Source organism: Myodes glareolus, chromosome 24 (genome assembly GCF_982192425.1).
Source record: "Myodes glareolus chromosome 24, mMyoGla1.1, whole genome shotgun sequence".
NCBI classification, from domain to species: domain Eukaryota; kingdom Metazoa; phylum Chordata; class Mammalia; order Rodentia; family Cricetidae; genus Myodes; species Myodes glareolus.
The window spans coordinates 265323-292360 of NC_142049.1; the positions used below are offsets into that span (position 1 = coordinate 265323).

At 48.5% G+C, this 27038-nt stretch overlaps 2 protein-coding genes and 1 long non-coding RNA gene across 11 annotated transcripts in view; 1 reads left to right on the top strand and 2 right to left on the bottom strand.

Moving 5' to 3' along the window:
* The first annotated feature begins 2324 nt into the window (after positions 1-2324).
* The window catches only part of LOC125400905 (uncharacterized), a 37495-nt gene continuing 12781 nt past the window's right edge, over positions 2325-27038 (top strand). The window contains exons 1-4 of one of the 3 annotated variants that reach the window (XR_007232131.3): positions 2325-2652; positions 12151-12309; positions 14461-14583; positions 17765-17829. This is a non-coding gene — a long non-coding RNA (uncharacterized LOC125400905). Of the gene's footprint in view, positions 2653-8174; positions 8270-12150; positions 12310-14460; positions 14584-17764; positions 17830-27038 lie in introns of those variants that run through there. The other 2 variants (XR_007232132.3, XR_014999552.2) reach the window with 2 other exon arrangements.
* Ucp3 (uncoupling protein 3) lies at positions 2761-13576 on the bottom strand. 2 transcript variants are annotated; one of them, XM_048435027.3, is made up of 7 exons: positions 13430-13576; positions 9095-9309; positions 8419-8620; positions 8048-8248; positions 7304-7405; positions 6726-6906; positions 2761-4392 (listed from the first exon to the last, which is right to left on the bottom strand). In XM_048435027.3, the coding sequence occupies exons 2-7, from the start codon at positions 9218-9220 to the stop codon at positions 4278-4280; spliced, it is 927 nt and encodes a 308-aa protein (XP_048290984.3). In that variant the 5' UTR covers positions 9221-9309; positions 13430-13576; the 3' UTR covers positions 2761-4277. The 2 variants fall into 2 exon arrangements, with proteins under 2 accessions (XP_048290984.3, XP_087757697.1); XM_087901571.1 differs by lacking the exon at positions 13430-13576 and adding an exon at positions 9538-9621.
* Positions 16318-27038, bottom strand: part of C2cd3 (C2 domain containing 3 centriole elongation regulator) — a 98621-nt gene continuing 87900 nt past the window's right edge. For 4 of the 6 annotated variants that reach the window (XM_085682879.2, XM_048435022.3, XM_048435023.3 and 1 more), the window contains 2 exons: positions 26528-26639; positions 16318-17077 (listed from right to left, as the gene is read on the bottom strand). In XM_085682879.2, coding sequence (XP_085539005.2) covers positions 16928-17077; positions 26528-26639 — 262 coding nt within the window. In that variant the 3' untranslated portion in view covers positions 16318-16927. Of the gene's footprint in view, positions 17078-19851; positions 20008-26527; positions 26640-27038 lie in introns of all 6 variants that reach the window. The other 2 variants (XR_014999550.2, XR_014999549.2) reach the window with 2 other exon arrangements.

Sequence of the window (27038 nt, forward strand, 5' to 3'; positions counted from 1 at the left end):
GATGGATCCAAAAGCCTGCATACTGAGGTCTTGTACTGGTAGTTAGAAAGAGAGAATTTCAATGCCAAAGACACCCCACTGTCCTTCGGATGGATTCCAAGATTATCTCTCCTTTTTTTTCTTTTGTAAAGTTCAAGAGATTGTCAAAAGCACACAAACAACAGAGAAAATTGAAAATATCAGGTAATAGATATCAGCATGAGAAAGTCAAACATTTCCAACGTGTCTGGTAATTCTTGTGAAAAATATTGAGTGGATGTTGTCAGTTCTTCTCCTCAACATTATCTGATTCTTTTTCTCCTTCTCTACCACAGCCTGGCAATTGTACTTAAGTCAAGAAAATTTAGTGAATATATACATAAAATTGCAAAACAAAACAAAAATCTGTTAAAACCATGTCTCAATATGTAGCCCATGATGTTCCTTAATTTATAGCCTCCCAAATGCAGCCACCACATCTTGTTTAAAGTTGAATTATTATTTTTTCCTTATTCTAAGAGTCTTGCTGTGTAGCCCTAACTGGCCTGGTACTGACCATGTAGTCCAGGTTAGCCATGAACTTGAGGCAAACATCTTGCCTTGGCTTCCCCATTGCTGGGATTATAAGCATATGCCTCCTGGCTGGCAAAAGTTGGTTTGTTTACAGACTACTAGCTGGGCAGTGGTGGTGCACACAACTTTAATTCCAGCACTTGGAAGCAAATGCAGACAGATCTCTGAGTATGAGGCCAGCCTGGTCTACAGAGTGAGTTTGAGGACAGCCAGGGCTGCACAGGGAGACCCTGTCTTGAACAAAAATTAATAACAAAATATGTTAGATAATGATGCTAATCTCAAAATATGTCTGCTAGTTTTTGAAGTTTTAAATCTTTGGGCAATAAAATAGAACTCTGACTTCCAGGTGTCACACTGGATAATGACACACAGAGAAACCCTATTCAGATGGACGAGATTCAAAGGGGAAGGAGTCATGGCAACAAGCAGGAAGCAACTTATTTTTGTTTTTGGAGGTTTTTAATTGAAGACCAGGCATCCTCTTGTGTCTGCCTCCTCGGCATTGAAATTATGCAATTGCAGAAATGCAGGAGATTCAAACTCAATTCTCCATGATTTTGTCCCAGAGCACTTTACTGACTGAGCCATACCATCGCCACTTCTTTTAGAGACGGGGTTTTACATAGCCTGGGTTTGACTGGAGCTAAGAAGCAAAGGCTGTATTCGAGCCACCAGTTTGGTTCTCTTCTTCTAACGGCTGAAACTACTGGGGGTAGGCATTCAGCTACTTGATCAATAGCTGCCCTTCTCCAATGTTGGCTGTAGTGGTAGTGACCTCGGAGCAAACCCCACATCTTCCCCAAAGAAGGCAGAGAGATCAAAGCCCAGTTGGAATTGCTTCTGCTGTTCCCAAGCCCAGTAGACATGTAAATCATGTTGCTGCTACTCTTGAAGTTAAGCAGGTGGTAATGGTGTGTGTAGGGTGTGTGTGTGAGAGACACAACTGCTTTGACCCAACCATTTTTGTGGAGACTGTTGAAGCTGTCAGTTGTACAAATACTTCTTCCAGGACTTCCCCAGATGTTGTCATGGGAACCTTGGCTGCTTTTAATATCCCATAGCTACTCAGGAAGACCTTGATTCATCTGCAAATGCCCAGTTGTTTATATACACAACAGAGCCAAACTTCCAGTGTGAGTTTGTGTGTGTGTGTGTGTGTGTGTGTGTGTGTGTGTGCCTGGATGCATGTTTGTGCATGTGGGGTGGAGGGATGGGTGGGTAGGGTGGCAATAAGATATAAAAGGAGAAACTGGACCATGACAGGAGAAAAGGTTTAAGGAAGGGATGTAGGGAGATGGGCAATTGAATCAGGTGACGTGGTGGTGGTAAAGGGGCTGCTGACCGGCATGAGCAGAATGCAGGGAAAACATGGAGAGAAGAGCAGGGGAGGAGGAGCAAACAAACCAAGTAAGTGCATGTGAAAGATGCCAAAATGGCTGGTGTGGTGGCACATGCCCTTAATCCCAGCACAGAGGAAGATGGACCTCTGTGTGTGTGTGTGTGTGTGTGTGTGTGTGTGTGTGTGTGCGCGCGCGCACGCGTGCGCGTGTGCGTGCGTGCATGTGTGCGTGCAGTGCCAGAGGAGGACGGGAGGTACCTGTTCCCTTGGACCCAGAGTTACAGACATTTATGAGCTGCCTGCCATGTGAGTGTTAGGAACTCTGGTCCTCTGCAAGAGCAACTTGTGCTCTTAATTGCTGAGTCATCTTTCTGATCTCCTCCCCTGCAAGGTGTTGCTAGTGGGGCAGATGTGAGGTGTGTCACTGACACTTCTCTGGGAGGACACCGAGGAGCAAAGGCTCTCTGTGGCTAGTACAATGAGATAGAATGAGGCTGGAGACTGATTCTGCTCTTTCTTTTTTCTTTTCCAGGCCAGGTCTCACGTGTTTCAGGGGGACCTTGAACTCCTGATCCACACCTTCCTCTACCTCCTGTGTGCTGGGATCACAGGAGAGTGTCACCACATCTGGTTTATGTGGTGCTGAGAGTCACACTCCGGGGTGTGCATGCTAGGAAAGTGCTTTAGAAGGTGAGTCCATCTCCAGCCTGGAGCCCCTTCTGACTTCCATCAGAGCCAACCAAGCTCCGAAGAAGCAGGTGAGACATTATATATCACATGTGTGACAGTGTAAGACACAGCTTGAAAGATGTGCACTGTCTTAGTTACTTTTCTATGGCTGTGATAAAACACCATGACCAAGGCAGTTGCTTAGAGAAGGAAGTTTTATTTGGGGCTGACAGTTCCAGAGAGAAAGCATCCATCTTGGCAAGGAGGTCTGGCAGCAGGCACAGTGGCTGGAGCAGCCACTGAGAACTCACGTGTCAAACCAAAACCAGGAAATAGAAAAACTGGGAACAGCACGAGTCTTTGGACTCTCAAAGCCAGTCTCCATTGACACACTTCTTCCAGCAAGGCCCCATCTTCTAGACTTCACCAAACAGCCACTAACAACTGGGGACCAAGTATTCAAATGCCTGAGGCATCTGGGGGACATCTCCTTTGAACTGCCATGTGCAGTTAAACTTTTCTTTGTGTTTGTACATATGTACATTCACATGCATGTATGGATGCTTGTGTGGTGGTCAGAAGACAACTTGCAAGAGTCAATTCTCTCCTTCCACCATGTGGGTCCTATTGATTGAGCCCACTGAGCCATTTTGTTGCCAGATGTGCAGTCTTAAGCTTGGAAATTGGTCCTGTACTCAGCCCTCCTTTGTGTAGATGGAAGGCTGAAGGCTTATCAACCGCAGCATTGTCTCTGCAGGCAAAGGCAGTGAGAGAGAAGGAAGTCTAGGAGGGTGGAATTGGGTCTGTTGCCACCCTGACAAGCAGGGCTTGAGAAAATCTGTCAGAGAGAGAAGGCTGGAAAGCAGCCGTTCTTATTTTCCTTAAGGTGGGAATTTTTTTTTATTGAGGCATAACAATTTTATAAAGATTCTGGGTCCTGACCCACAGCCCTTTGAGGTCACCAGACAGCAGGTTCCCACGGCACAAATGATTGTCTTCACTTTACCTCTGCAGACGGGCATTGTTTTTATAAAGTGCTTCCATGCCCTGCTTCTCTCTCGATTCTCCCAACACCCTGAGGTAGATAGGGAGGGGCTGTGATCCACCGTACATCCTCAGTCCTCTAGTGTCCTGGGGGGCCCAGTCAGCCTCGTTTGTACGGGCTCAATGTTTTCTTCTTCCTTTCTCATTTTCCCCAGCATCCTACTGGAGTCCACTTGGCAGATTCAGTACAGAAGGGCAGATGTCCCGGAGTGACTGCAAAGGCTGCAGTCACAGCTTTGTAGTTAAGTGCAACTATCCCTGGGGTTCCAGTGAGCTGATCTTCCCAAAGCTTGCAACCTTTCCTGTTTTTTATTCATCGTCGAATCCTACATTTCAGGGAAGCTGGCAAATCTCCCTTTTGTCCAAAGGAATCTAATGTTCTTTGTTTTCTCTTGCCTAAATGTTAGGCGTCAAACCAGAAGGGTTTAAAAAATTAATATAATTTAATTCCCATCAGGTCAGTGAAAAACAAAGGTTTTTTAGGACAAAACACGGAAGGCTAAAACTTGCCTCCTCTTTTAGTTCAGTTTCTCAAGTCAGCAAGGAGCACAGAGTTCTGTGTGGGCCAGGATCCCCTGAGTCCGCTGGGTCCACTGGGCAGAGAGCTGCAGTTTGATTCTATTCTAGGTAGCCTCTTATGAGGAAAGCAACAAGTGGCCACTTGCCTTGTTCAAAATGGAGATTCTCGCAATACCTGAACTTTCATCAAGGCCCGTTTCAGCTGCTCGTAGGTTACAAACATCATCACATTCCAGGCTCCCAAACGCAGAAAGGAGGGCATAAATCTGAGGACAGAAACAACGACCACATGAAGAGGATCGGGCTAGGAGGGACAGGCACACCTACCTGTGCTGTCTCCACGCTATCTGAAGGCTGCTTGTCACAATTCTTTTCTGAGATCTGTTTCAGCTTTGATGTCACTGCTGAGGGGATTTAGGCAGGAGTTGGAATCAGAAAAGGAACAATAGCTATCTTTAAGGCAGGTTACCATGTTTGGAAGTTAATTCTCAGAGGTCTGTGGGCTCACTCTGCTGGCTGCTGGTCCTTTGTTAGAAACTGAGGACAGAGAGGCTGAGGTCCTCAAACCACAAAGTTGGTAAGTAGCACTGTAGGGCTGAGACAACTGTCTGACCCAACTCATCCTGATGTTAGGGGCTTTGAGGCTCATTTACACCCAGATTTCCACCCAGAGAAAGCCCAGGCTAGGACATCAAGAAGTGGATGTGGGGCAGGGTGGAGGGACCATGGCAAATCAGCTCGTCTCCAGAAAGCTCTGCTCAGCCACTACCCGGGGGAGATGTCCATCTGAGACTGCTTCTCAGAGGCGGGGAGGATCCTGGTCTCTGGTCCCTCAGCTCAGTCACTGTCTACTTGCTCCCTCTTGGTCCCCTTGGGTTCTGCGGGATCAAGTTACCATAGGCCCTCTCTGTCCCTTTAAACACATTGCTGTCCCCTTAGTTTGGATTGTCTTTCCAGTCTGAAGGGCTGCTCTTCATGCTGTAGGATTCATTTGGGCATGTCAGCCAAGTGCCATGGCATTTCCTTTGTTGGGGAGGGTATGGGTGGGCCTTACTATGTAGTTCTGGCTGGACTTGAACTCAAGGCAACCCCTGCTTCAACCATTGTACCCAGCTTGTCATGGCTGTTCTTGAACCTTCATAAGGATTATATCACTGTGGCAATATTATCCACACATCAGAGTCAAGCCAAACCTGGGCTAACATCCTAGCTGCTCCAACTTCAGGTGCCTTGTCTTGGAAGTAAGAAAAGTAAAGTTGGGTGTGCCAGCACCTTGTTTATGATTCTCTGAGGGAGGCATAGGGCAGATCCTGGCACACACACAATGCTCAATAAACGTTTGTCAAGTGAAAGAACAAACTGAGTCACTAGCTGAAAACACTCAGGTGAACAGTGTCAGGTAACAGGTTGAGTACACCATTTCCAGACATGAGAACTTCTGTGGCTCCTGCTGGTCTGCTGCGTTCAGCTAAACATCACACAGCAGAAAATACTAGCTGCAGGCAATGATGCGGGAGCCAAGCAAAGACCTTACCAGTGGGATAGGGTGTGGCCTTGGTATTGGGGCTCTGCCATTTTGTGATCTTGGGCAGCTTACCATTTTGGAGCACATTGTGGGGACTACTACCCAGTTCAGCGGGCTGTAGCAATACCCTACATAAAGTACCTCATACAAGGCTCAATGTAGGGATTTGGCTTTCAGGATGATGGTGAGCAAGCCACACTATTGAATACTTTCTCTGTGTTTGGATCTTCAGATGATAAAAATGGATGAGTCGCTAGCCTCAGCTCCAAGGAGCTCATGCACCAGCATGAAGATGAATTTAATTTTGTAGGAGGTGAAATTACACTAGAAGTAGATCAAATAGTACTACTGAGGTTCAGGGAGAGAAGGGAAACACGTGTGAGGGAGGAGGTGGCATTTGGACTAGTCAGCAAGGGTGGCTGAGATCAGGTGATACAGACGTTGAGGAAGGCATCCCCATGGGCTAAGGTGCTGAGCACATGGATGCACACCCTTGGACTGAGTTTGAGTTCTGGAACCCATGCAAAAGTCGAAGGAGGGCACCAGCTTCACGATACACAAACACACCACACATAATATGATTATGGTGATAATGATAATCCTTCTTAAGAGGCTAAGCCTTCCATGCAGGCACAGGAAGCCCGAGTATTGGCGTGGAAGAATGGCACTCATGAGTTGTCATGAGTGTGGTGGTGAATGGTCAGGGCAGCAGAGGTGGAAAATCTCCCCTGCCCAAAGCATTCAGAGACAATAATTTTATCTAGTCATGGCCTACTTTTTCTTAGGCTTCTGTTGTAGGCACTGGGATAATAAGACCCCAAAAAACAGGTGTGGTGGTATAACCCCTGCACCAAGTGTGTGTGCAGGGTTCAGAGGTGGAGCCAGGGGGATTGTAATGTCAAGGTCATTGTTGGCTACGAAGTGAGTTCTAGGCTGGCCTGGAACTCGTGAGACTCAGTCAGAGGAAAAAAAAAAAAGGAAGAAAAGAATAAAGAAGAGAAAACAGGAGAGAGAGGAAGAAAGAGAGCCCAAGTTTTTTGGAAAGACTGGTGGAGGCAGAAGGTGGCAGCTTACCCTTTGTAGAAGGCTGTGGGGCCCTCCTGCGCCACCATCTTCAGCATACAGTGTAGCGGGCTGTGGTACCTGCCTGGGGGAGCATTCATGTATCTGGTCTTTACCACATCCACAGGGGAGGCCACCACTGTGGCACAAAAGCCAGCTCCAAAGGCAGAGACAAAGTGACAGGGGAAGTTGTCTGTAGAAGGGGAGGGAAGAACAAATTGCAGGAATGGAGTAGGGGTGTAAAGCTGTGCAGAGGTAGCCACTGTACATCTGCAGGGCAACCTTGACCTGGAGCACAGTACTCAATGCTCTTGGTTAGTCTTCACAAGCTATAACCTAGCATTTCTCATTTCTGAGTAAGAAAGCTGTGTAGTTTTTTTTTTCTTCTAGGAAATTGAAGTCATAGAAGGCAAGTGACTGTCACAAATACACTGCGTATGGTGCTGGCCTAAAACCCAGGGCTCTGGCCTCTAGCCTAGGCCTTTTTCCTCATCACAATCCTGAACTGAGTACTGCTCCTTGCTCTGTTTTTCTGGATCCCTGATGCCTCTGAGTGGTACCCACTCCTGTCTCTCCCTACCCACTCTCACCAGTGAACAGGTGAGAGTCCAGCAGCTTCTCCTTGATGATGTCATAGGTCACCATCTCAGCACAGTTGACAATGGCATTTCTTGTGATGTTGGGCCAAGTCCCTGTTAGGAAGACAGGGAGGACTGATGAATGCAATGCTCCAGCTTGGGTACTGAGCTCTATAGCAGTGGACTTGGCCAGAGGACCACACCTCAGCCAAGTAGATTTCACTTTCCTTCTGTGGTTATCAGCTATCAAACTCCTGTACCTTCGCAAACAGATGCTCATTGCTTGGCTGCATTTGGAGCATAATTTGCACTCTGTCAACATTTCAACATGCTTCCCAGAGACACAGAGCACTCAGGAAAGGAAATTTTTCATGGAAGAGGGAGGCTGAGTCCCTAGGACAGTGACAGAATGCATGGCAGGACCCTGGGAGACAAGTTTCACCCAGGAAAGGACAGGCTTGGCATGAGTGGGACACCAGCAAGATAGTGTCCTGGCAGCACTGTGACTGGGCTGTTCCACTCTTAAACACCACAGGGCCATTTTTCTCCTGCAAAGATTCATGAGAATGGTGGTCCAAGCACAGGAGGGATTCTGGCATTTGCAAGGGCTAAACACAGGGGACTCTACAGTCTCAGTTCCCAAGGAAGTGCCCTCACTCATCTCACGGCAACTGGCTCCACAGCTGTGCTCCTCCATGCTTCTGTTTCTGCTCTGCCTCAGGATAGGAAAGCTCTGCCCGAGGGTACCATGTTTACCTTTCCACAGGCCCCTGACTCCTTCCTCCCTGGCAATGGTTCTGTAGGCATCCATAGTCCCTCTGTATTTCCTCTCGCCTCCAGTTCCCAGGCGTATCATGGCTTGAAATCGGACCTTCACCACATCTGTGGGCTGGGCACAGGTCACTGCCATGGCTCCCGTGGTGCAGCCTGCTAAAATCCTGATGGCAATGCTGGAGTCTGGAGATGGCAGAGAGAATCGTGAGTCCTTAACACTGTCAAAATCTTGCCAGTGTCTATTACCAGTTTCCCCGCATCCAGCTCTCCTTGTTGGACCACTCCCTGTCCTTGACCCACAGGGCAGATGAGCTTCCCGCCCACCCCTGGGTGTCCCTGGTGCTGGCACTCACGGTCCTCTCCTTTGGGAGTGTAGAACTGTTTGACGGAGTCGTAGAGGCCAATTCGAATGGAGGCAAAGCTCATCTGACGATGCAGTCCAGCAACCAACCCACTGTAGGGGCTGCGGGGACCCTCAGTGCGCACCATGGTCAGGATGGTACCCAGCACGCCGCGGTACTGTACATTCTGCGCCCCTGGATTCTCCCCCTGAATCTGAGGGACAAGTGCAGGGCCTGAGAAGCTGATGGGTAACTGGGGAAGGAGGGGCTGTGTGTGCAGGACCCCTGCAGGGTCTGAGAACTAATGTAATTACCACACCAGGGTCAAAATGGCTGAATATGCAGCATGGTGCAGTTCACAAAGCTGCTCCCACTGATGTGTCTCTTTGGCACACAGTGCAGTTGGTTTGCCTTCCATCTTATAGTAGATGGATAATGGCTCACCCAAGCCCACACCATTACTGCCTTACTTTTATTTTACCCTTTACAGTTTACAAAGCAGGGGTAGGTAAACTGTAAAGAGTCACATCATATCTAGGTATTTAGATTATTTTGGTCCTGAGGGATGGTGGTAGGGACCAAAGCAGTGTGTGGAGTGGCCTTCCCCCTACTTCCCACCTGGGCTGATGCTGTGCAAAAGCAGCCCCTTCTTCCTCATAAATCACAGCCACTGGCCAAAGGCACCCACCTGCAGGCGGACCTTGGCAGTGTCCAGGGGGAAGGTGAGGAGGTCAGCAAAACAGGCTGCCGTGCCAGCCCCTAGGAACTTCACAACTGTTGTCGGAGGCACTTCTGAAGGCTGAAGCCCAACCATGGTCCTGAGTGGCTGGGCCTGATTCCTTTGGTGCCTACTGAGGTTCAAGGAGCAAGGTTGCCTGGCAATCCTTCAGTTCCCGGAGGCAGCTACGGGAGATAAGGCAGAGAACACGCGGAGTCTGGGCTGTCTGGCTCCGTCCTGCTCCCACAACACCCTGGAGGGGCTTTTCAAAGTGAGAAGACTGGGTACCACCATACTTAAGCTGTCTTTCACACCGAACAATCCCTGTCACAGAGGATTAGGGGAATAGCAGACAAGGCCATTGGTATCATCACTGAACGGCTGAGGAAACTGAGGTCTGGCAGGCAGCATACCTGGTTCCGACTCCACAGGCATCTTGTTCTCACAGTGTCTTGCTGCTTCCTCACTGGTCAAGTTTTCTGAGGTGTCTCAAGCCTCTTTCCCAAACAGGACAAACATTACTTACGACTAGAGATCCATCCTGGACTAAGCCAGTTCCCCCAAAAGGATACCTTAACCCTCCTGCCCCCTTTGTAAGTATTGAACTTAGGGCCTAGTGTAAGGTGAACCCTCTACCAATGAAATGCCTCCCTAGCACTCTCCTGTTACTTTTTACTTATTTATATTTTATGTATGAGTGCTCTGTATATACACCTGCATGGTAGAAGAGGGCATCAGATCCTATTACAGATGGTTGTGAAACACCATGTGGGTGCTGGGAATTGAACTCAGGACCTCTGCTGAGCCATCTCTCCAGCCCTCGTATGTATGTATGTATGTACGTACGTATATGTGTATGTACGTATGTATTTGAGGCAAAAGTCTCACTAAATTTCCCAGGCCAGTCTCGAACCTGAAACCATACAGCTTCAGGCTCTCAAATGCTGGGATCCTATCCCCGTGCTGCCATGTCTGGCCTGGATATACCTCTCTCTATATAAAAGAAACAGAATCCTCCTCGGTTTTTGTTGCTCCCCTCTGTAGGGTTTCCTGACTGGCCTGTTGGTGGAACTGGGCCTCAGGTACTTGCTGCTGAGCCCTCTCTTTCCCGGTGGCTGAGGGCAGTGGTCTCACACCACTTGAGCTGCATTCGTTTGGAATACAGTTCTCTCAGACACCTGCAGACTGCCTCTTCACTTTCCTTCACGTTTCTCCTAAGACGTCACCTCTAAAGAGGACCTTTCCTGAACTCAAATGCTAACTCAGTATCACTTTCAACCATCTCATGGCACCAGTCACCCCTCGACCTCACCTACTGCTGTACCGTCTCCCTCGGGTGCACCGTCTCCAGGAACAGGGGCCTCGCCCATCTAGAGGCGCTGTATTCGTTGAGAAAACAGATGGTAACATCATTGGGAGCTCCCCTCTCACATCTGTCTAATCCCATCCTCACATCATGTCCCTGAGTGACTCCAGGGATTCAGCTGGTAAAGGCCAGCACACATAAAGGGACCAACCCAGAGGGCTTGATTTCCTGGAATAAAAACCCATGCCTGTGAGCTGCCTATGGAGCATCGTCAGCAGACTATATGGGCTGGTTTAGACAGTGCCCGCAAATAACTGTAGTGCATGCTGAACTGTGATCAGTATAGATGGGGAGGAGCTGTAGAGGAGGGTCTCAGAGGAGGAAGATTGTCCTTTTGCTTGTAAGGAGTATAAGAGGATTAATGTAGGCCAGGCTTGAAAAGGACTTTTGGCAGCTGCAAAGATGAAAAGGATGGTCTAGGAGAGGCCGAGGCCTGAACCTGTAGGGCAGTGGCTCTCATCCTTCCTAACACTACAACCCTTTCATACAGTTCCTCAAGCTATGGTGACCCCCAACCATAAGATTAGTTTGTTGCTACTTCATAAGTGCAATTTTACTACCGTTATGAATCCTAAGATAAATACCTGATATGCAGGATATCTGATATGGGGTGGGGGTTTGAGACCCATTGATTGAGAATCATTGCTATAGGGAAGCTCAGAGCAGGAGGAGCTGACTGCTGGGCTATGGGGAACCTGCAGTGGGAGCTTTCCACATATATGTCATCTCCCTCGATTTTCAGCTCCTGTTAGGAAGGGCAGCAGAGGCTTGGAGACATTAGCCTGCTCACTGTAGACAGCTCCTGGTGTCCAAGCCCGTGTTCAGCCTATTTCAGGTTCAAAATCACTTTGGAAAAAGCAGGGCAGTACTTAAATCCAGTTTACAGATGAGAAAATAGAGGCTTAAGCTGGAAAGAGGTTGACTGACCACTGGTCACAGAACTCCAATCTAATTGTTCTGATAGCCAAGCCATAAGGTTGTCATCACTACACTATCCATGGTCTAGTCAATGTGGTCATCTGGCTAACCATGGTTTTGTCTTTGGTTGAGCATTCAAAGCAGTCACTGAGTGTTTCATAAAACCAAATATACATGTCTGGAGAAGGTTAGGTGAATACCAAGGTCCACTAATCAGATGCAAGTTATGGGCCCAGATAGGCTAAAGTCTATGTGGGTGGGTATAGTCAGACCTTGGCTCTCCAGGCTCTTCTTTCAGCCCATCTTCTTGTCTGTCTGAGTTGTAAATTGAGATAAGCTCAAGGAGGGGGTTCTTTGGAGAGTAAGGCCTGAGACCTGGGCCCTTGGAGCCAACTTGGCTGGGAACCAGCAGTGCAGGCGTGTTAAGGAAACACCATCCACTTGCTCAGGCCTCATTCCCCTTTGCCCTACAGAAGGGCAGCCAGGCCTGGCTCCTTCCCAGCAGGGAGGTACTGGATTCCCTGCCCAGGCCTGGCATGTACTGTGGGAACAGCTGACTCTCCTGATGGCGTCCTGGTGGTCTCTTCTTCGCCCCAGCCTTGGATTTGCTTGGATTTGGAGAGCTAGGCCGCTGGGTGACTTGCAATCACAAATCTGAGGCTCACACCGAAGTGGGGAGGCCCCTGGGGTGAGCCTGTCTGGTGCTGGTAGAAAAAAACCTGTGTTCTGCTCTGCTTTGTAGAGAAACACCGAGGCAAGTCAGGCAAAGAACCCATGTATGGCCACTGTCACACTGTGAGCGACTCCAGGGCACTTTCTGCTGGAGGGAACAGCAGGCGGTGCTGGTGCGGAGCCAGGTCCTACAGACTACTTAATGGAGTTTTCTCCTTCCTGAGGCCAGGTGCGTCTCTGGAGTTTTTGCTTCCCTGTCGACCAGGGCTTGCCTTCTCAGCCCACTTTGTTCTCTGCTACTTTTGCCCCTGCTGTCTTGTAGCACTGCCTCATTATCTGTTTTCTAGGTCCGTAGGAGCCGCCAAAGCAGGGAAAAGATCAATTTTCCCTCCTTCTCCGTGAAGACAGTCCAAGGAGGGCCAGCTGCCCAAAAATCATTCTTACCAAAATGAGGAGACAGGAAATGAGGTCAGAGATGACCTCAGGGCCCTTTGGTAGAGGGCTGCAAATGCCGAGGTTAGACTTAGTCTAGTGGAGAATGAGGAGGGGCTGGGTGGTTGGAGCATGCAGGGGCAGGCATCAAAGACAGACCAGCGAGGATATTGTTGGAAATGCGCTCACAAGTGGTCAAGAGCTTGCGACTGGGTGCACCAAGTCTTTGAAGGAGTATCCCCGAGCCGTGCATCAGAAACAGAAGGGATGGGCAAAAATTCTTGAGTATGTGAGCAAGGTTAGAAAGGCAGACACAATAGGAACCTCCCTGAGGTCAGAGCTCCCCAATCCTCCTCTTTGCTGTGCCTCAGCTGTTATTTGAAAATCCTGGTGGGCAGCAGACCTTTGCAACCATCTGGAGGTGCAAGTTCTGAGCAATCCTCATCCTGTGGCTCTGCTACGGCAGCAAAGCATAGGATGCTCTAGTCTCCAGGGCCCATTTATGTTTGCTGAGTGCATCCTGCGTTCAGCTCAGCTGTTCTCTCAGGGAAAGCATTTGCATCTGCGCTGAGGACACCAGCAGGTAGAGCGAGCACAGGCTTTAGAAATGTCTGCCACACATGGACCAGAGGTGACCTCCTCATCTCTACCTAGGAAGGGCCCCAAGACAAGTGCTGGAGAGGACTTTGTCCTCTGGGCAGGAATCCTGGGCCAAAAGAGGACACTGCCCATCTGTGATCTGTAAAATTCTAAGAGGGGCCAGGAGCACAAAGGGGATATGGGAGCCTCCCTAGAACTGCAATTCCTTCATCTTGACCAAGTGGGGCTAGACTGAATCACTCCTGGCTGTGAGCTTCTATGGAAGGGAGAGCAGGCAGAAGGGGCAAGGGGAGCTGAGGCAAGGTATGGGGTCTCACCTGAGTCTAGCCAAGGTAGGGTAGTGCAGGGGCTCCCTGGGACTCCATTCCAGTGGTGGCAGCAGGATCCGATGGCCCCTCCTCACCATTCACTGTTGTCTCTGTTGCCTCTGGCTTGGTACTGGCCTTAGGCACCAGCTGACCTGAAACCTAATTCTGAGAAGCTAGTTGACAGCCCGATCACTTGACAAGAGGCGGGCTGCTGTGGGGCAGGGCGGGGAGGGGACCAGGGAGTTCCAGATCTGGTTTAGCTTCCCGGACCTGGGGCTCTTTAACATGGTTCTTTTGAGTTTTTAAAAGGAGTGCTACCTTCGTGATCAGGGGATATGGGATGTGGTGTGTGCATTGTCACCTTTGAGAGCCCAAAGGCCAGGCCTCTTAGGACAGGGGTTCTCTGGTGTGTCTTCTTCCCAATAGCAATGGTGATAAGTGCTGTTTCTTGGTGCCCATCAGGTGCTTGATATTTTAGACACATCATTTCTATTTCCCTTACCCCCAAAGAACCAATTATTATCAGGATCCTAAATTTAAAAGCAAAGTAAAACAACCCTGCTTTGAAATGTAGTTTACATAGCATGCAATTTGCCCACTTAGAGCACACAATTCAAACACCTTTTTTGTAGAGTCAGGTTGAGCAACTACTATAATCTAGTTCAGAACATTCTCATTACAGCTCAAAAATATGAGTCACCCCTTCCTCCCCGCCCCCAGCTTTAGGCAACCACTCATCTTTCTGTTTCTTAATTTGCTTGCCCTAGATGTATCGTTTGAGTAGGATCATAGAGTGTATGGCTTCTCGTGGCTGGCTACTTACACTTACACAGTGGTGTTACACACTGAAGTGTGTATCAGTACTTCACGTCTTTATTATGTGTAGAACCCTCATGAGTCAATGCTTACTTTACACAGAAAACTGAACCTCAAGGACAGAGGTTTCCCAAGTACACAACTAGTATACCGCCCATAACACGTATAGCACACATTGGGTCTATCTGCTGTAACCACTGTTCTCCATGACATGTCGTCTGCAGGCACTGAGGTTGGACATAGCTGACACAGAAGGGAGACAAAAAGGAGAGGGGGCAGGAGAAGATAGGTCGGGAAGAGAAGATAGAGGCCATTTTGAAGCTCGAGCACAGAGCCCTGGTCCCAGGGTGAGTATTGTGACGTCTAGTGTTTATCCTCTATCTTGGTCCATGCCCTACCCTTATGCTTTCGGGCTCTGTTTGGAACTATTACTCCGGAGTTGGGCAGGACTGAGAGCTATACGGGAAGGGGGAAGGGGGGGGTGCTACAAGGAAGGAGGGGAGCTCAGGTGACTCTGGCCTCCTGCTTCCTGCTTCCTGCTGGTGGATCTGTCTGGGCTTCTAGCTAGAGTTAGGCCTCTGCTAGAAGTTCTAAGTTGCCTGCTACACTCTCTGGCTCTCCAGAAACCATCTGTTTTCAGGTGTCTGTGGAGGGGTTGTATATGTGAAAGTCAGGGAGACACTGGTTCATTCTAGTAACAGTGACAAACAGTACCTCAGAGCTACTGGTCACTAACACACCATTTGTGTTGTCAGTGTCAATGTTCACCATTTCCTTGTCACCAGAGACTGTCTGCAACCTGGGGCAAAAGCAGCCCAAGTCAGCCTGTGGCCCTGTCCTCACTTGACCCCATGGTTATTTACAGGATAGAGCAGGGTTTGGCAGGAATCTTCTTCACCTGAGGCTTTACCCCTTAGGCCTGGAACCTGGAGGTTTCTTATTCCCTGAGGGATGTGAAACTCCAGGTACTGGAAGCTCTCTCTATTCTGCCTGAGTGTGAGGCCTGTGGCTGAGGCCAGCCCTGGCTGGGGAGGGAGTGGGTTTGCAGGGTGAAGTTCAAGGAGCAGAAATAAATATGAGGGCAGGCTGGGCTGAGGGTACATGGCCCATAAACGGAGGCTGGGTACTGGCGCTCTTGCCTCTAATTCACTCCAGGAGCTTGGGAAGAGGGGGCGGGGCTGACATTTCCTAAGCTTACATTCTGTGCCAAATGCCAGCCAAGTATTTTCAGAAATGTCCCATTTGATCTTCACAGCAATCCTATGAAGCCAGAGTCTAAAGGTGTCTGTGCCTTCCAGACGAGGCCAGAGGCACAGACACTGCCAGGTTGGACTCCGGTACGGCCCAGAACATCCTTCTGGTTCTATCTGCAGATGTCTGTGGCCTGGTCATTCTCTGGGTTTACCCCAGCACTGATTTCTTTCAGGAATTGTTCCCTGGACGTAGCAGTCTGGGACTGCCCAGATTCAGAGCCCTTACTGGCTGCCCTCCGCTTTGGTCATCGAGTCCTTATCTCTGGACACACTTTCTATTTATTCACAGGCAAAGCATTTGACTTCCTTGACCTTGAGTTTAACTGTAGAGGGGCATTACAGCGTCTATCTAGGGTGTAGAGTTGTTTTGAGGATTTAGTGAAATGACAAATGCTTAGGGGTGACAAGCAGGGTCCTCTGGTAGTACCTTCCAGCCTCACCACCCAGCTGGTCCTATACATCTGTGCCCCTTCAGAGTGGTCCCCATAGGACTTTATCAACGGTATCTGCCCAAGTGGCTGTGTTCTGACAGACACCCTTCTGAGGGACTGGGTAATAGACTTTCACTAAGCTGAGAGATTTCAAGGATCATCAGAGGAAAAGACAAAACCAAGAACAAACAAGCAAAACCCAACAATCAAGAGGGGATACTGGTGTCATTCCAATGTGGGCCAATCCAACATTAGGGAGAACACACAGAAGCCTCATGGTGACTCTTGTTCCAAATGGCTGAGGGATGGTTGTCAACTTTTGTTTTTGCAGCAAAGACTACAAATGAATTCCAGCACTTTTTCCCAGTGACCAACCCAGAAAATACTTGTGCACAAATACAAATATCAGAGTTTTATTAAAACAAAGGCAAGAACAATTAATTTCAGAGATGAGTAAAAAAACAAAGTTAAGTTAAAAACATGGTTAGGTTTCAGACAATCAAATACAGTTTAAAGGAGGTGATCCCCCCTGTGCTACTGATTAATTCACTAAATCATAAAAATAATTTATGTCTACAAACACATTCCCAAATAAACAAGCTGGAAAGGGCCTTGGAATTTTCTCAGCTATGCACACACTTACTGCTCCCACCAATATTTAAAGCAAAAATAGGGTGGCTATGTTCAACAAGAGGCTGTGTCAAGGATACTGGTTTCTCTACTCAGAGGTGCCTCCTTAGGCCCCAGTCAGAAGATGGATGGGCGGGCCACTTGGGTGCTGGAGTCCATTTTATTTCCAGCCGTTGCCTCATTACAGAAGGAAGCTGAAGTCCTAGTAGGCAGAAGTTAGTGGGTCCAGACATCTCTCTAGTCTTAATTAGGTCTCAAGAAGCCCATGGAATAGGGTGGTGGTCGTGGCCTCAGGATGCCGAGGGAAACAGACCTGGTGCCTCTTGTAAGTTAAACAAAGATGAGGAGGTTGGCTGGTAGCCCCTCCCCTCAGTCCCTTAGGCTTCATGAGGTTTCTGGGAATACTTGGAAGAAAATATTCGTGCGATTCTGCGAGTCTCTTCCTCAGGAAGGTTGGGAGGGACAGAGTTAGGTCTGGGGCGACAAGGCCTCTGGGCAAGGGCTCCCCTGGTGGTTTCATTCTTGTCCTGGAGAGAAAGACATCAGCGAGGTTAGCACAGAGGGAATAGCATTGCCAGTGGCTGAGTCTGATCCCTCGTGCTCTGGTTCTTGGGCTAACATTAATGTAGAGGTGCAAACCTGGTGTGCAAACCACCCTACATGCCTTGTTTTGTTGAACCCTTGCCACAGCATCACAAGGGACAACTTTCTCCCCACAGTTCAGGTGCAATTAGTTCAAGGTCATGCAGTTCTGAGTGGCAGAGCTGAGGTGGGAATCCCACTTGAGCAGCTACCATAGAAAAGCCATGTGCCCATTCACCTTTGCCTTTTTTGACATACTCTGTCAGGTTTCTGCCCTGAAGCTCAGATCTGTAGAATAAAGCCTGGGTAAGCTGGCTGAGGTCCCCAGGGAAGGAGGGCAGGTAGCAAAGAGGCAATACTGAATAGAGATGGAGGCTTGGCTTCACAGCACACAGCCTGTCCTATGGAAAGATCTCTTTCCTGTCCCCAAATTCTTGAGCCTTTCCACATGCTGATGGAGCACTAAGACCACATTACCTTACCCCCAATCCCCAGACACTGGGACAGCAGTGTGTGCAGAGCTTGGAGATTGGGACTCACTTGTACCCTGTAAGACTGCTAACAGGAAACAGGTTTAGCTAGATAGGCTTCAGGATGAGTACACTCAGAAATCCCATCTTTTCTTTCCCAAGGGCAATACATGTCAAACGGAGGCAGAGATGAACAGAACAGTTCCTGCTTCATAGCAGTTAAACAGGTGAGACACAGTGATCAAACCGAAGAAAGAGAGCAGCAGCCGGAGTGAGACAGAAGTAGAGTTGGGCATCTACTGCTTGAGTGAACAAGGGGACTGGGCAAACAATCAGGACGGTCTCTGCCAGTCCAGGACGCTGAGCACTGAGGGACGGTGAACAAGCAGGCCTGCAGGCTTTTCTGGTGACTAAGAATATGCAGTGTCGGGCTGGACTGCTCAGCAGAGCCTGGAAGGTACAACTCTGTGTTCTGGGCAGGTCTAGGCTAACGGGAAAAACACCATTTGCTGATCTGCAGTCCTTCCATTCAAATTAACACCCAAGGCCAGTGAAGGCCCCAGGCCAGTGTGTCCACATAGTTCTCTGTTTCAGACTGTACTTCTAAGGATGAGAACTAGAGGCTTCGATACATGTAAACTCAGGCAGGCCAGGTCAAGATGAGGGCCCAGGTTGTGAAACCAGTAAATGGGCAGGACCAGGCTGCTGGCCTACTGTGTGTGTATATATAATCTCCATCCTTGCGGTTCCCTGCAAGACTTTTAAGCTTTTCTATGCCCCCTTCCAAGGTCCTGGGGTATTTGGTGTTTAATGGGACACTAGCTTCATTCACTCTTCTGGCTGTAGCTACAGGTGGATCTTTTGGGCCACTAGCTGTGGCTTATACTACATTTTCTTTTACCCTCTGTACAGTGAAAGAGAACTACAAGGCTAAGCCAGACGGGAAATGGTGAGTCAGGGTCTCACCAGGTACCTCTGCCCGGAGGGGCTGGTCTCTGACCCTTCATCAATCCTAAAACCATCACAGACATCTGCTGGTGGCTCATCAGGCCTTCTAGAAATGTAGGATCTACTCCACCTGATCAGCTCATGTGGACAACATATAGACATGGCTCCTGTCCTTGTTCAAGACAGAAGAGAGGCGAACATGGAGAAAGGAACCATTAGTAACAGTTGGGAAGGCCCAGGCAGGCTTCAGTGAGTGCTGGATCTAAGACAGGCTGAGTTTCAAGGAAACTAGGGTGGGAGTAAGGTCACTCAAGAGGAGAAAGAGCATGCACACAGACCTGAAGCTGCTGCTGGATCCTCTCACTCTTAGAGCTAAAGCTAAGATGGTTCATTCAGCCAACCTTCTAGCATCCACACCCAGACCCAGTGACCCAGGAGACCTTATCTACACAGCCCAGGCCTTGGCCCCATGTGCAGGGAAGAGGGGTGGGGATACATATACTCAGCATCAACTGTTGACTTTAATAAACATCTTGATTAGTAAGTGCTAAAAAAAAAATCTTCATTATACTTGCTATTGCAAAACACATAACCCTGAAGGCCTGGGCAGAAGGAAAGTGTCCAAGGCAGGGACATACCCAAGTGTGTTCACCATTTCTCTCACTGCCATGCTCCCGCCTAGGGGAGCTACACTGCAAACAAGCAGGTGCACACCAGCCTAGCATCCACACTCCTGAGGAGGCAGGAGAAGTCAATGTGGAAGAGCCTTTGTATCTGAACAGAGGGGCCATATGTGGAGTGGAGTCCCTAGGGGGGACTTCAAAAAAACATGGAGAGAGAGAGAGAGAGAGAGAGAGAGGACAGAGACAGAGACAGAGGGGGAAGGGAGAATATTTTTCTCTTTGTCAGGTCCCTGTTTGGTCAGCAATATGGTCTGATCTCAATTCTGGGCCCCTTCATTATACCTCTGGATGCTCCTCATCCAGGTTCTGTGCTCCTAGGCAGTGGTGGCACAGGTGCTGCCCCGAATCTTCTTTTTTTTTTTTTTAAAAAAAAAAAAACTTATGTTTATTGGTGTGAGGGTCAGATGCCCTGGAACTGGAGTTACAGACATTTGTGAGCTGCCATGTGGGTGCTGGGAATTGAACTCAGGTCCTCTGGAAGAGCAGCCAGCACTCTTAACCGCTGAGCCATCTCTCCAGCCCGCCCGTAGTCTTCTTTAAGCTGTTCCAACTTTTGCACAGAAGGGAGGTAGTAGGATAGAGGGAATATTGGTCTGTGGTATAGATGACTTCTCTTACTTGCTTAAGACTGAGATCCTTTCTGTTTGTGGTCTCGGTGCTCACTGCTGAGTGCAGGTAGTAACTGGATTTCTTTCTCTGGTCTACTGTGAAATTCAGAATTCAGATCTGTATGAGGCTCATGCCAGGTACATCATGCAGAACACAGGGCTGACCCTGCCTCAGACACCAGAGCAAAAACAAAGCTTTTATTATCATCTCAGGCAAGAAGTCAGGACTCACAGGCTCTGAGTAGAACTAGGATCTGGCACCTTCCCAAGTATGCTTAGTGCTTGACCAGGCAATTGTTCCACAACTGCCTCCAACCCCCAGCCCCAAGTGATCCTCTGGACTGGGTTCATGACCAAAACTATTCTTTTTTAGAGCAGTTTCCTTAAGTGATGAGAAACAACACTGCAGAGAGAAAAACTGAAAGCAAACGGCTGCCCTGCTCAGCCAGGCTGCCTGGGCTGCTGCTTCAGAGGCCACGTGAGGACACCACACAGCTGCCACCTTGTTCAACTTCCACCCCCTTGGCTGGCTGCCTTTCACTTTCCTTCCCTAAGGTAGTGACAAGGACTTCCCTGACACTAAAGACAGGAGAGACCTTAGCAGCCACAGCTAGGAGTAGGGAGAAGTGGGGACAGACACTCAGACCAGAGTCCCAGTCCTGAGCTACAGTATGGCTGGCCTGCTCAGCTGACTCCATTCCCGTCAGCACTCTATTCACCGGGCTCTTGCCCAAGTTTCCCTCTGGGCCTTACCACCTAGTACCTCTGTCCTTTGGAGAAGCCATTCCTAAGAGGCCCAACCTCAGTTTCCACAATGAAGAGCCCAGGAGAGCCAGGTCAACTCCTTAGCGCACTAACCACAGTCCAGACTCCAGAGAACAGTGGGTTAGAAAATCCCACTGTTCCTGGGTCCTGCTATACATCAGCCTGCTTGCAGCTCAGGTCTAGACTTGAGTGCAGCACATGCCAACAGGTCTACAGGCCTTTCTGGGGAGGCACGAACTTGCCGTCTCGGTCAGGCTAGGTACCAGACAGTTCTGGCTTCTTCCCCAAGCTGAGTCATTCCACAAGCAACACTAGGTGGCAGGTTCTCTTTTGCCCTCTTTTCAGATAATGAAAGCACACAGGAGTCAGATAACCTGTCCCAGGTCATGTCTATAGGCAGTGGCAAAGCTGAACTTTAAACTTTGGCTGTCTGGATTTAGAAGTCATGTTTCTATAAAAAGAAATCAAGTCAGCACTGCCTCTCCAGACCAGAGAGCCCACTGCCCAAGACCCGAGAAAGCCAGCAGCAGATCTCTGTCTGGTGATGTCTCAGCTCACCTGCTGGGCTCAACAATGATGGAGGCAGGCAACTCAAGGCCTCCAGGGTAGTCATTTCTGGCCTTGTCTTCTACTTCCTGCCTCTACACTCACTGTTTATGGAGAAATGTGTCTGGCCCCATGTTTGTGGTTAACCCAAGGCAGAGACTGGGCTTGGTGAGGGAAGGCACAGGACAAAAGGCCCATCTCATGGGGAAGAACCAGTCTGAAGGCAGAGAGGACAGGTTGCTTCTTGCTCTTTAATTCTTAGCCTGCTGACTGCTTTAGTTTGGGACCTTCTCTCTTAACTCCTCTTGGGCACATACTGTTGGCACCATCTGGGTCGGGTGATTTCCTAAGGTTTCTTCTCTCTGAGTTGTACAACTCTCAAAGCCTTTCCTTCATCTTTGCTGACTTTTCCTCTGCTTTGCTAAAAACCATCAGATAACATTCCTAAAGCTGCCACCAAGTCTGTTCCCTTATTTAGCCACTTTCTCCTCCCGAGGCTGACTACCAAAGCCCAGCTATCAAAAGCCCCATTTGGCTCACCTAATTAACAAGCCCAATTAAAATTAAACACCTCATCCAAACACGGGGTCTGTCTCAAAAAATAGAACAGAGGCCAATAGAGGAAGATGCCCTGCCTCAACCTCTGGCACACACAGACGCAGGCACCTGCACACACACACACACACACACACACACACACACACACACACACACACACGCACACACACAGGTCCTCATTTTGAAGAAATTTAGAAAAAAAAATAATAGTGTTTGCTATTTACCCACATATTTTTATGCTTGTGCACTTCATTCTCTCACATCCCGTTTATTTGTTTTGTTTTCCAAGACAGGGTTTCTCTGTGTAACACTCCTAGCTATCCTGGAACTAGCTCATGTAGACCAGGCTGGCCTCAAACTCACAGAGAGCCACCTCCCTCTGCTTTGTGAGTGCCACATCCTGGTTCTTGCTGGGGTAGTTTCTCTGCAGTCTGAAGAACTTCCTCTGAAGTTTCACACCACATGGACCTGCTGGTAACCAGAACTCTCAAGTGGCTTTATTTTGAAACTGATTGTCATTGGCTATAGAATTCCAACTTAGACTATTGTTTCTTTTAGCATTTTAGAGATGCCTCAATAAGGTGTACATCAGCTGCCAGAGTGCTTACCTAGTTCAATCTCCAGCACCACCTAAACTGGACGTGGTGGTGCAGGTCTGTAATCCAAGCACTTGGGAGGCAGAGACAGCAAAATCAGAAGTTCAAGATAACCTCTGAGACTCTGGGCAAAAAAAATAAAGTCCCCATCTTTAGTCTTCAGTTGTTTCTGATGAGACAAAGATGCCTCTGTTATTGTTCTCTTGAGAGTTATATGGCCTTTAAGATCTCTCTCTCTCTGGGCAGTGGTGGCGCACACCCTTATCTCAGCACTCAAGAGGTAGAAGCAGGCAGATCTCTGCGTTTGAGGCCAGCCTGGTGTACAGAGTGAGTTCTGGGACAGCCAAAGCTACACAGAGAAACCCTATCTCAAAAAAAAACCTGTGTCTTGGCTTCTCATCAGTGTAGCTACAGTGTTCCTAGTTGCAGAGGTGGGAGGGGCAGGGAAGAACTTGCTGGTCATAAACAATACTAACAACATTGTAGCTCTTAGGCTGGGTTGTGGCTTTATAGAGTTCATTTGTAGTGTGCTGCGTTATTTACTTGTAAAGATCCATTGGTATGTGATAATCATAAAATCTTATGTAATTAAAATTTTAATGATAAAATGATTGAGTTTAGAGCAGAGAAATAGGACAGTGGCTGGGATGACACATAAAATTAAGGGAAAGCCTTTTTACGTTCTTTTTTAAGATGAGTGCTTTGTCTACATGTGTGCATGTGCACCACATGAGTACCTGGTACCCACGGAGGTCAGAATAGGGCATCCGATCCCTTATCATCAGAATCACGTGTGATGTGAGTCACCATGGGGCTACTAGGAACCAAACCTGTCATCTGCAAGAGCAGTCAGTCAGTTTTCTCACAGCAGCTACTGTGTGCCAGTGCAGAGCCTCTAGAGAGCTGAAGATGGAGATACCGCTGCAGAGGGACAGGGCCGTCCCTGGATCAGAGGCATGGAATCCAGAGCACAGGTCTGACCTTGTGAGGAGAAAAGCTGCACCCAGCAATGGGAAGAAAGAAGTGTGCAAAAGCAGGCAGAAGCTATGATTTGGTGATAGAATTGCCTGTCTGATGGAAACATGTAATTTCTCAGTAATATTCCAAGCAATCTGTAGCTCAAAGTGAGGGAAAGAAGAGAGCAGGAGAGGAGAGGAGAGGCACTCCTACACAGCAGGGGCTTTCACCACACCTAAACACCTGTGAAGTGGGTTTCTTCAGGAAAAGCTAGAGCCAGCTACTTCTGGGCAATAGGGCATCTAATTCCCTATTAACACATAGCAAAGTCCTACACACAGCTCCCAGGCTCTTCAAGACAGCAGCCTCCCCCCCCCCCCCCCGAATCTAACTCCTAGGCTGTTCCTGCTTACATGCTCCCTCCCTTTGCAAACACAGCTCCTTACAACTGACAAGGCTTTCCCTGCTTTCTGCTAGTCTGCTCTGCCCCGAGAGACAGCTCTGGCAGTTTGAATAAACCTTTCTTTTCATCTGTGGAGCAGTCCAGTTTGATGGTTTCACTGTACACTCGCTTACAAGGGACTTCTAAAGGCAACAAGAAGACATAAGTTCATTCAAAACAACAATTCTGGCTGCAAGGACTACTAACAAAAGGCTGTCCAAGGACAGCACCAGTCCAAGGCTGAGTCAACAGTGCTGGGCAGACAGCCCACAACAATGCCTTCTGTGCAAGGCTGCAGCACCTTTGTTATCATTTGTAATAGTTCTTGATACCAGGCACACAAGCATAAGGTCCCCTTCTTTATAATTTTCCATTTTATTATTAACATTGCCAGAATAAGACATGGCAACTCTGTTTTGGTTTTGTTTAAGTTTCATACTAGTACCTTAAACACACGGGTGATCTGACTTTCAGTACCAGCAGGCTTCCAGCCCAAATCCATCTCCTGGGGTTTCCTGGTCTGAGACCTTCCAGTGCTGAAACTGGACAAACTGATGACACTGGTTATCCTAACTGGGGCCACGACTGAAGTCCTAAGTAGAGAAGTGGCCCCAAGGGCAGCGGGCAATGGAGTTCCACTATGAGCAGTCAGGGAACTGTATGTAGCTTATCTTCCTGAAACCCAGTGTGCCCTTTAAGGGACAGGAGATTCTCATCTCTTCTTTCTCCCACGCTGTCTCAAAGATCAAGACAGTCTGTCCCCGCAGCGAAGAAGCCATCACCGAGGCACAAACACAGAAACAGGAACAACAGTTTGCAGAAGTCTTCCTGTGCTGCATGACTCACTGACCCTTCACCCACTTGGCCCGGAGGGTGGCAGGAAGGATTCAAGTGTGCCTACTTAATTCTCACCCCCATCCTACCAACCACTCACTATTAGCTCCATGTTACTTAGAACAAAACTGAGACCCAGAGAGGTCAAGCCACAGGCCCCAGATCCTTTGGTTACCCACTAGAAGCAGATCCAGTGTTGTTCCATGAATGTCATGCTCCAAGCTGGTGCTCAGTGCCTGGACACAGCCCCCAAAGTATAGTGCAGATGCCTTGGCCATGTGTGTGACATGTCAGAAGAGGTGCAGAAGAAGGAGGCGGGCCAGGGCAGGAATCAGGACAACAACAGCCCACAGGTTCCTTGAGAGGAAACATTTCTGCCCCTGGAGGGAATCTATTAAGATACACAGGACCTCAGGTTGAGCTGTCTGACAAACAGATGTTTTGGAAACATGTTGGGGAGGTTGGAGAGAAGGAGAATAAAATCACTGAATGGCTCAAACATCTTAATTCTTCTCTTGAGAACCATCACAGAGCTGTCTCTTGGCCTATTAGCCATGACCAAGTATAGAACTCTACCACTGGGCTCTCAGGACCAGTCAGAGCTGACTCTGTCCCTATTAACATGGCCTCTGGGGAGGCCTGTGAAATGTTTTACATTGTTAACTGCTAAATAAAGTCTATTTAAACCAAGGCAGATGGGCTAGGAAAACATTCGCATGTGCTAGGTGTGGTGGTACACTGTAATATCAGTACCCACACACACAAACACGCAAGTGCAAAAGCAGCAGTGTCGGGATTTCAGGTGGAAAGAGGGCAGGCTGGAGACATAGATTCACTTGACTCCCTAAAGTTTCCAGTTCTCTGACAAAACTCAGTCTTTATCCATCAGTTTCTTCCTGTATAGACATTCTAATGCCTTGCAGATAGAGGCAGGAAGCTCTGAGCCTCAGTTTCCTTGTTGTCATGGTTTGGATATTAAGTGTTCCTTCAAAAGTCTCATGTAGTGAAGGTTGGATCTCTAGCCAGTGGCTCTGTTCTAGGAGATTGTGGGAGTTTCTGGAGGAGCCGGGCTGGAGGTTGATGAGCCTCTGGTGGCTACAATCTGCTCACTGGTCCTTCTCGGTTTACTTGCTTCCTGTCTGTCTCGAGGTGGGTAGCTTCTGTCACAACCAGTGCAGCGAAAGACTATGAGCTGAGATCTCTGTCTGATAGCCTGCCACAGTGCCCACTCTGATGAACTCACTTACTAAGGGGATAATCTGGCCATCCCTGCCACAGTGCCAACTCTGATGAACTCATTTACTAAGGGGATAATCTGGCCATCCCACCCAGTTGCTGAAGGGCTAGAACAGTATGGCTGTAGGGTACTTAGAACAAAGTACAAGACAAAGAAATACTGAAGGGGCTTTTGCCACATTGAACAAGCAAACACATTTTTCTTAAAACTTGTATTTGTCTCTGAAAAAAATGTTCTCAAAGTTCTGGGGAGGTTGCTTTGTGTCTGCTACACAGCACCAGTTCCTGGCTCCTTTCTCCCCTATTACGTGTCTCTGCCTCTCCCCACAAATGTGACATTCTATATATTTATTAAAATATAAATTAGGTCACATTCTCCCAGAGGGAATTCAAAGAGGAAAAGCAGTCAGGTGGCTCTGGGGACATGGCCCGGGGCAGGGTCACAGATATGATTGGTCCTTGGACCACTCCTTCTTTCTTTTTTAAAAAAGATGAACCCCTTCTGTTTTACCAAAGGCTGGAGTCACAGCTTCTGACACCATACCTGGCTGGCTTTTTGTTAGTTTGTTTAGGACCTGTATTACACAAAGCCAGATAATTTATCTATATAATCCATATCTATGGATTATACATATACACACATATATATTCAGAATATTATGACTGGACAGGAGAGGAGCCCAGAGGCTGCCCTTACCTGGTCATCCGTGGCTGCCCTTACCTGGTAAGCCGTGGCTCGTGGCTGCCCTTACCTGGTCAGTTGTGGCTGGTGGTGGCAGAGCTGGAGCGTGGGAGATCATGCGTAGAGAGGCCTCCAGTTGTTGGGGAGGCAAAAAGAAGTTGGGCACCACAATGGGTTCTGGGCTGCAATGGTAGTTAAGGGACAGAAGTACTAAGATGTCTGCCCCCGTGCCAGACCTCAACCACACCATGATTCGTGTTTTCCTCATCTTATTCCTCCCATCCACGAATCCTTAGCAGAAGTGGTTCCCTCACTGGAAGACCCTGCCCTCTCCTAACAGCCTTCCTCCTTCCCTTTCCTCTTTCTCTAGTCCACATCCCAACTGCCCCCAGAAGACCTTTCCTAGTCTCAGCCACATGGTCCCTCCTCCTCTGCTCCCGAAAGTAGTAACACAGAAGAATGCTCAATTATTATAAGACTTTTTTTTCAAATTATTATTGTATATGTATGGGTGTTTTCTCTGCGTGTATGGCTGTGTACCACATGCAGGCCTGGTGCTTAAGGAGGCTGGAAGAGGGTAC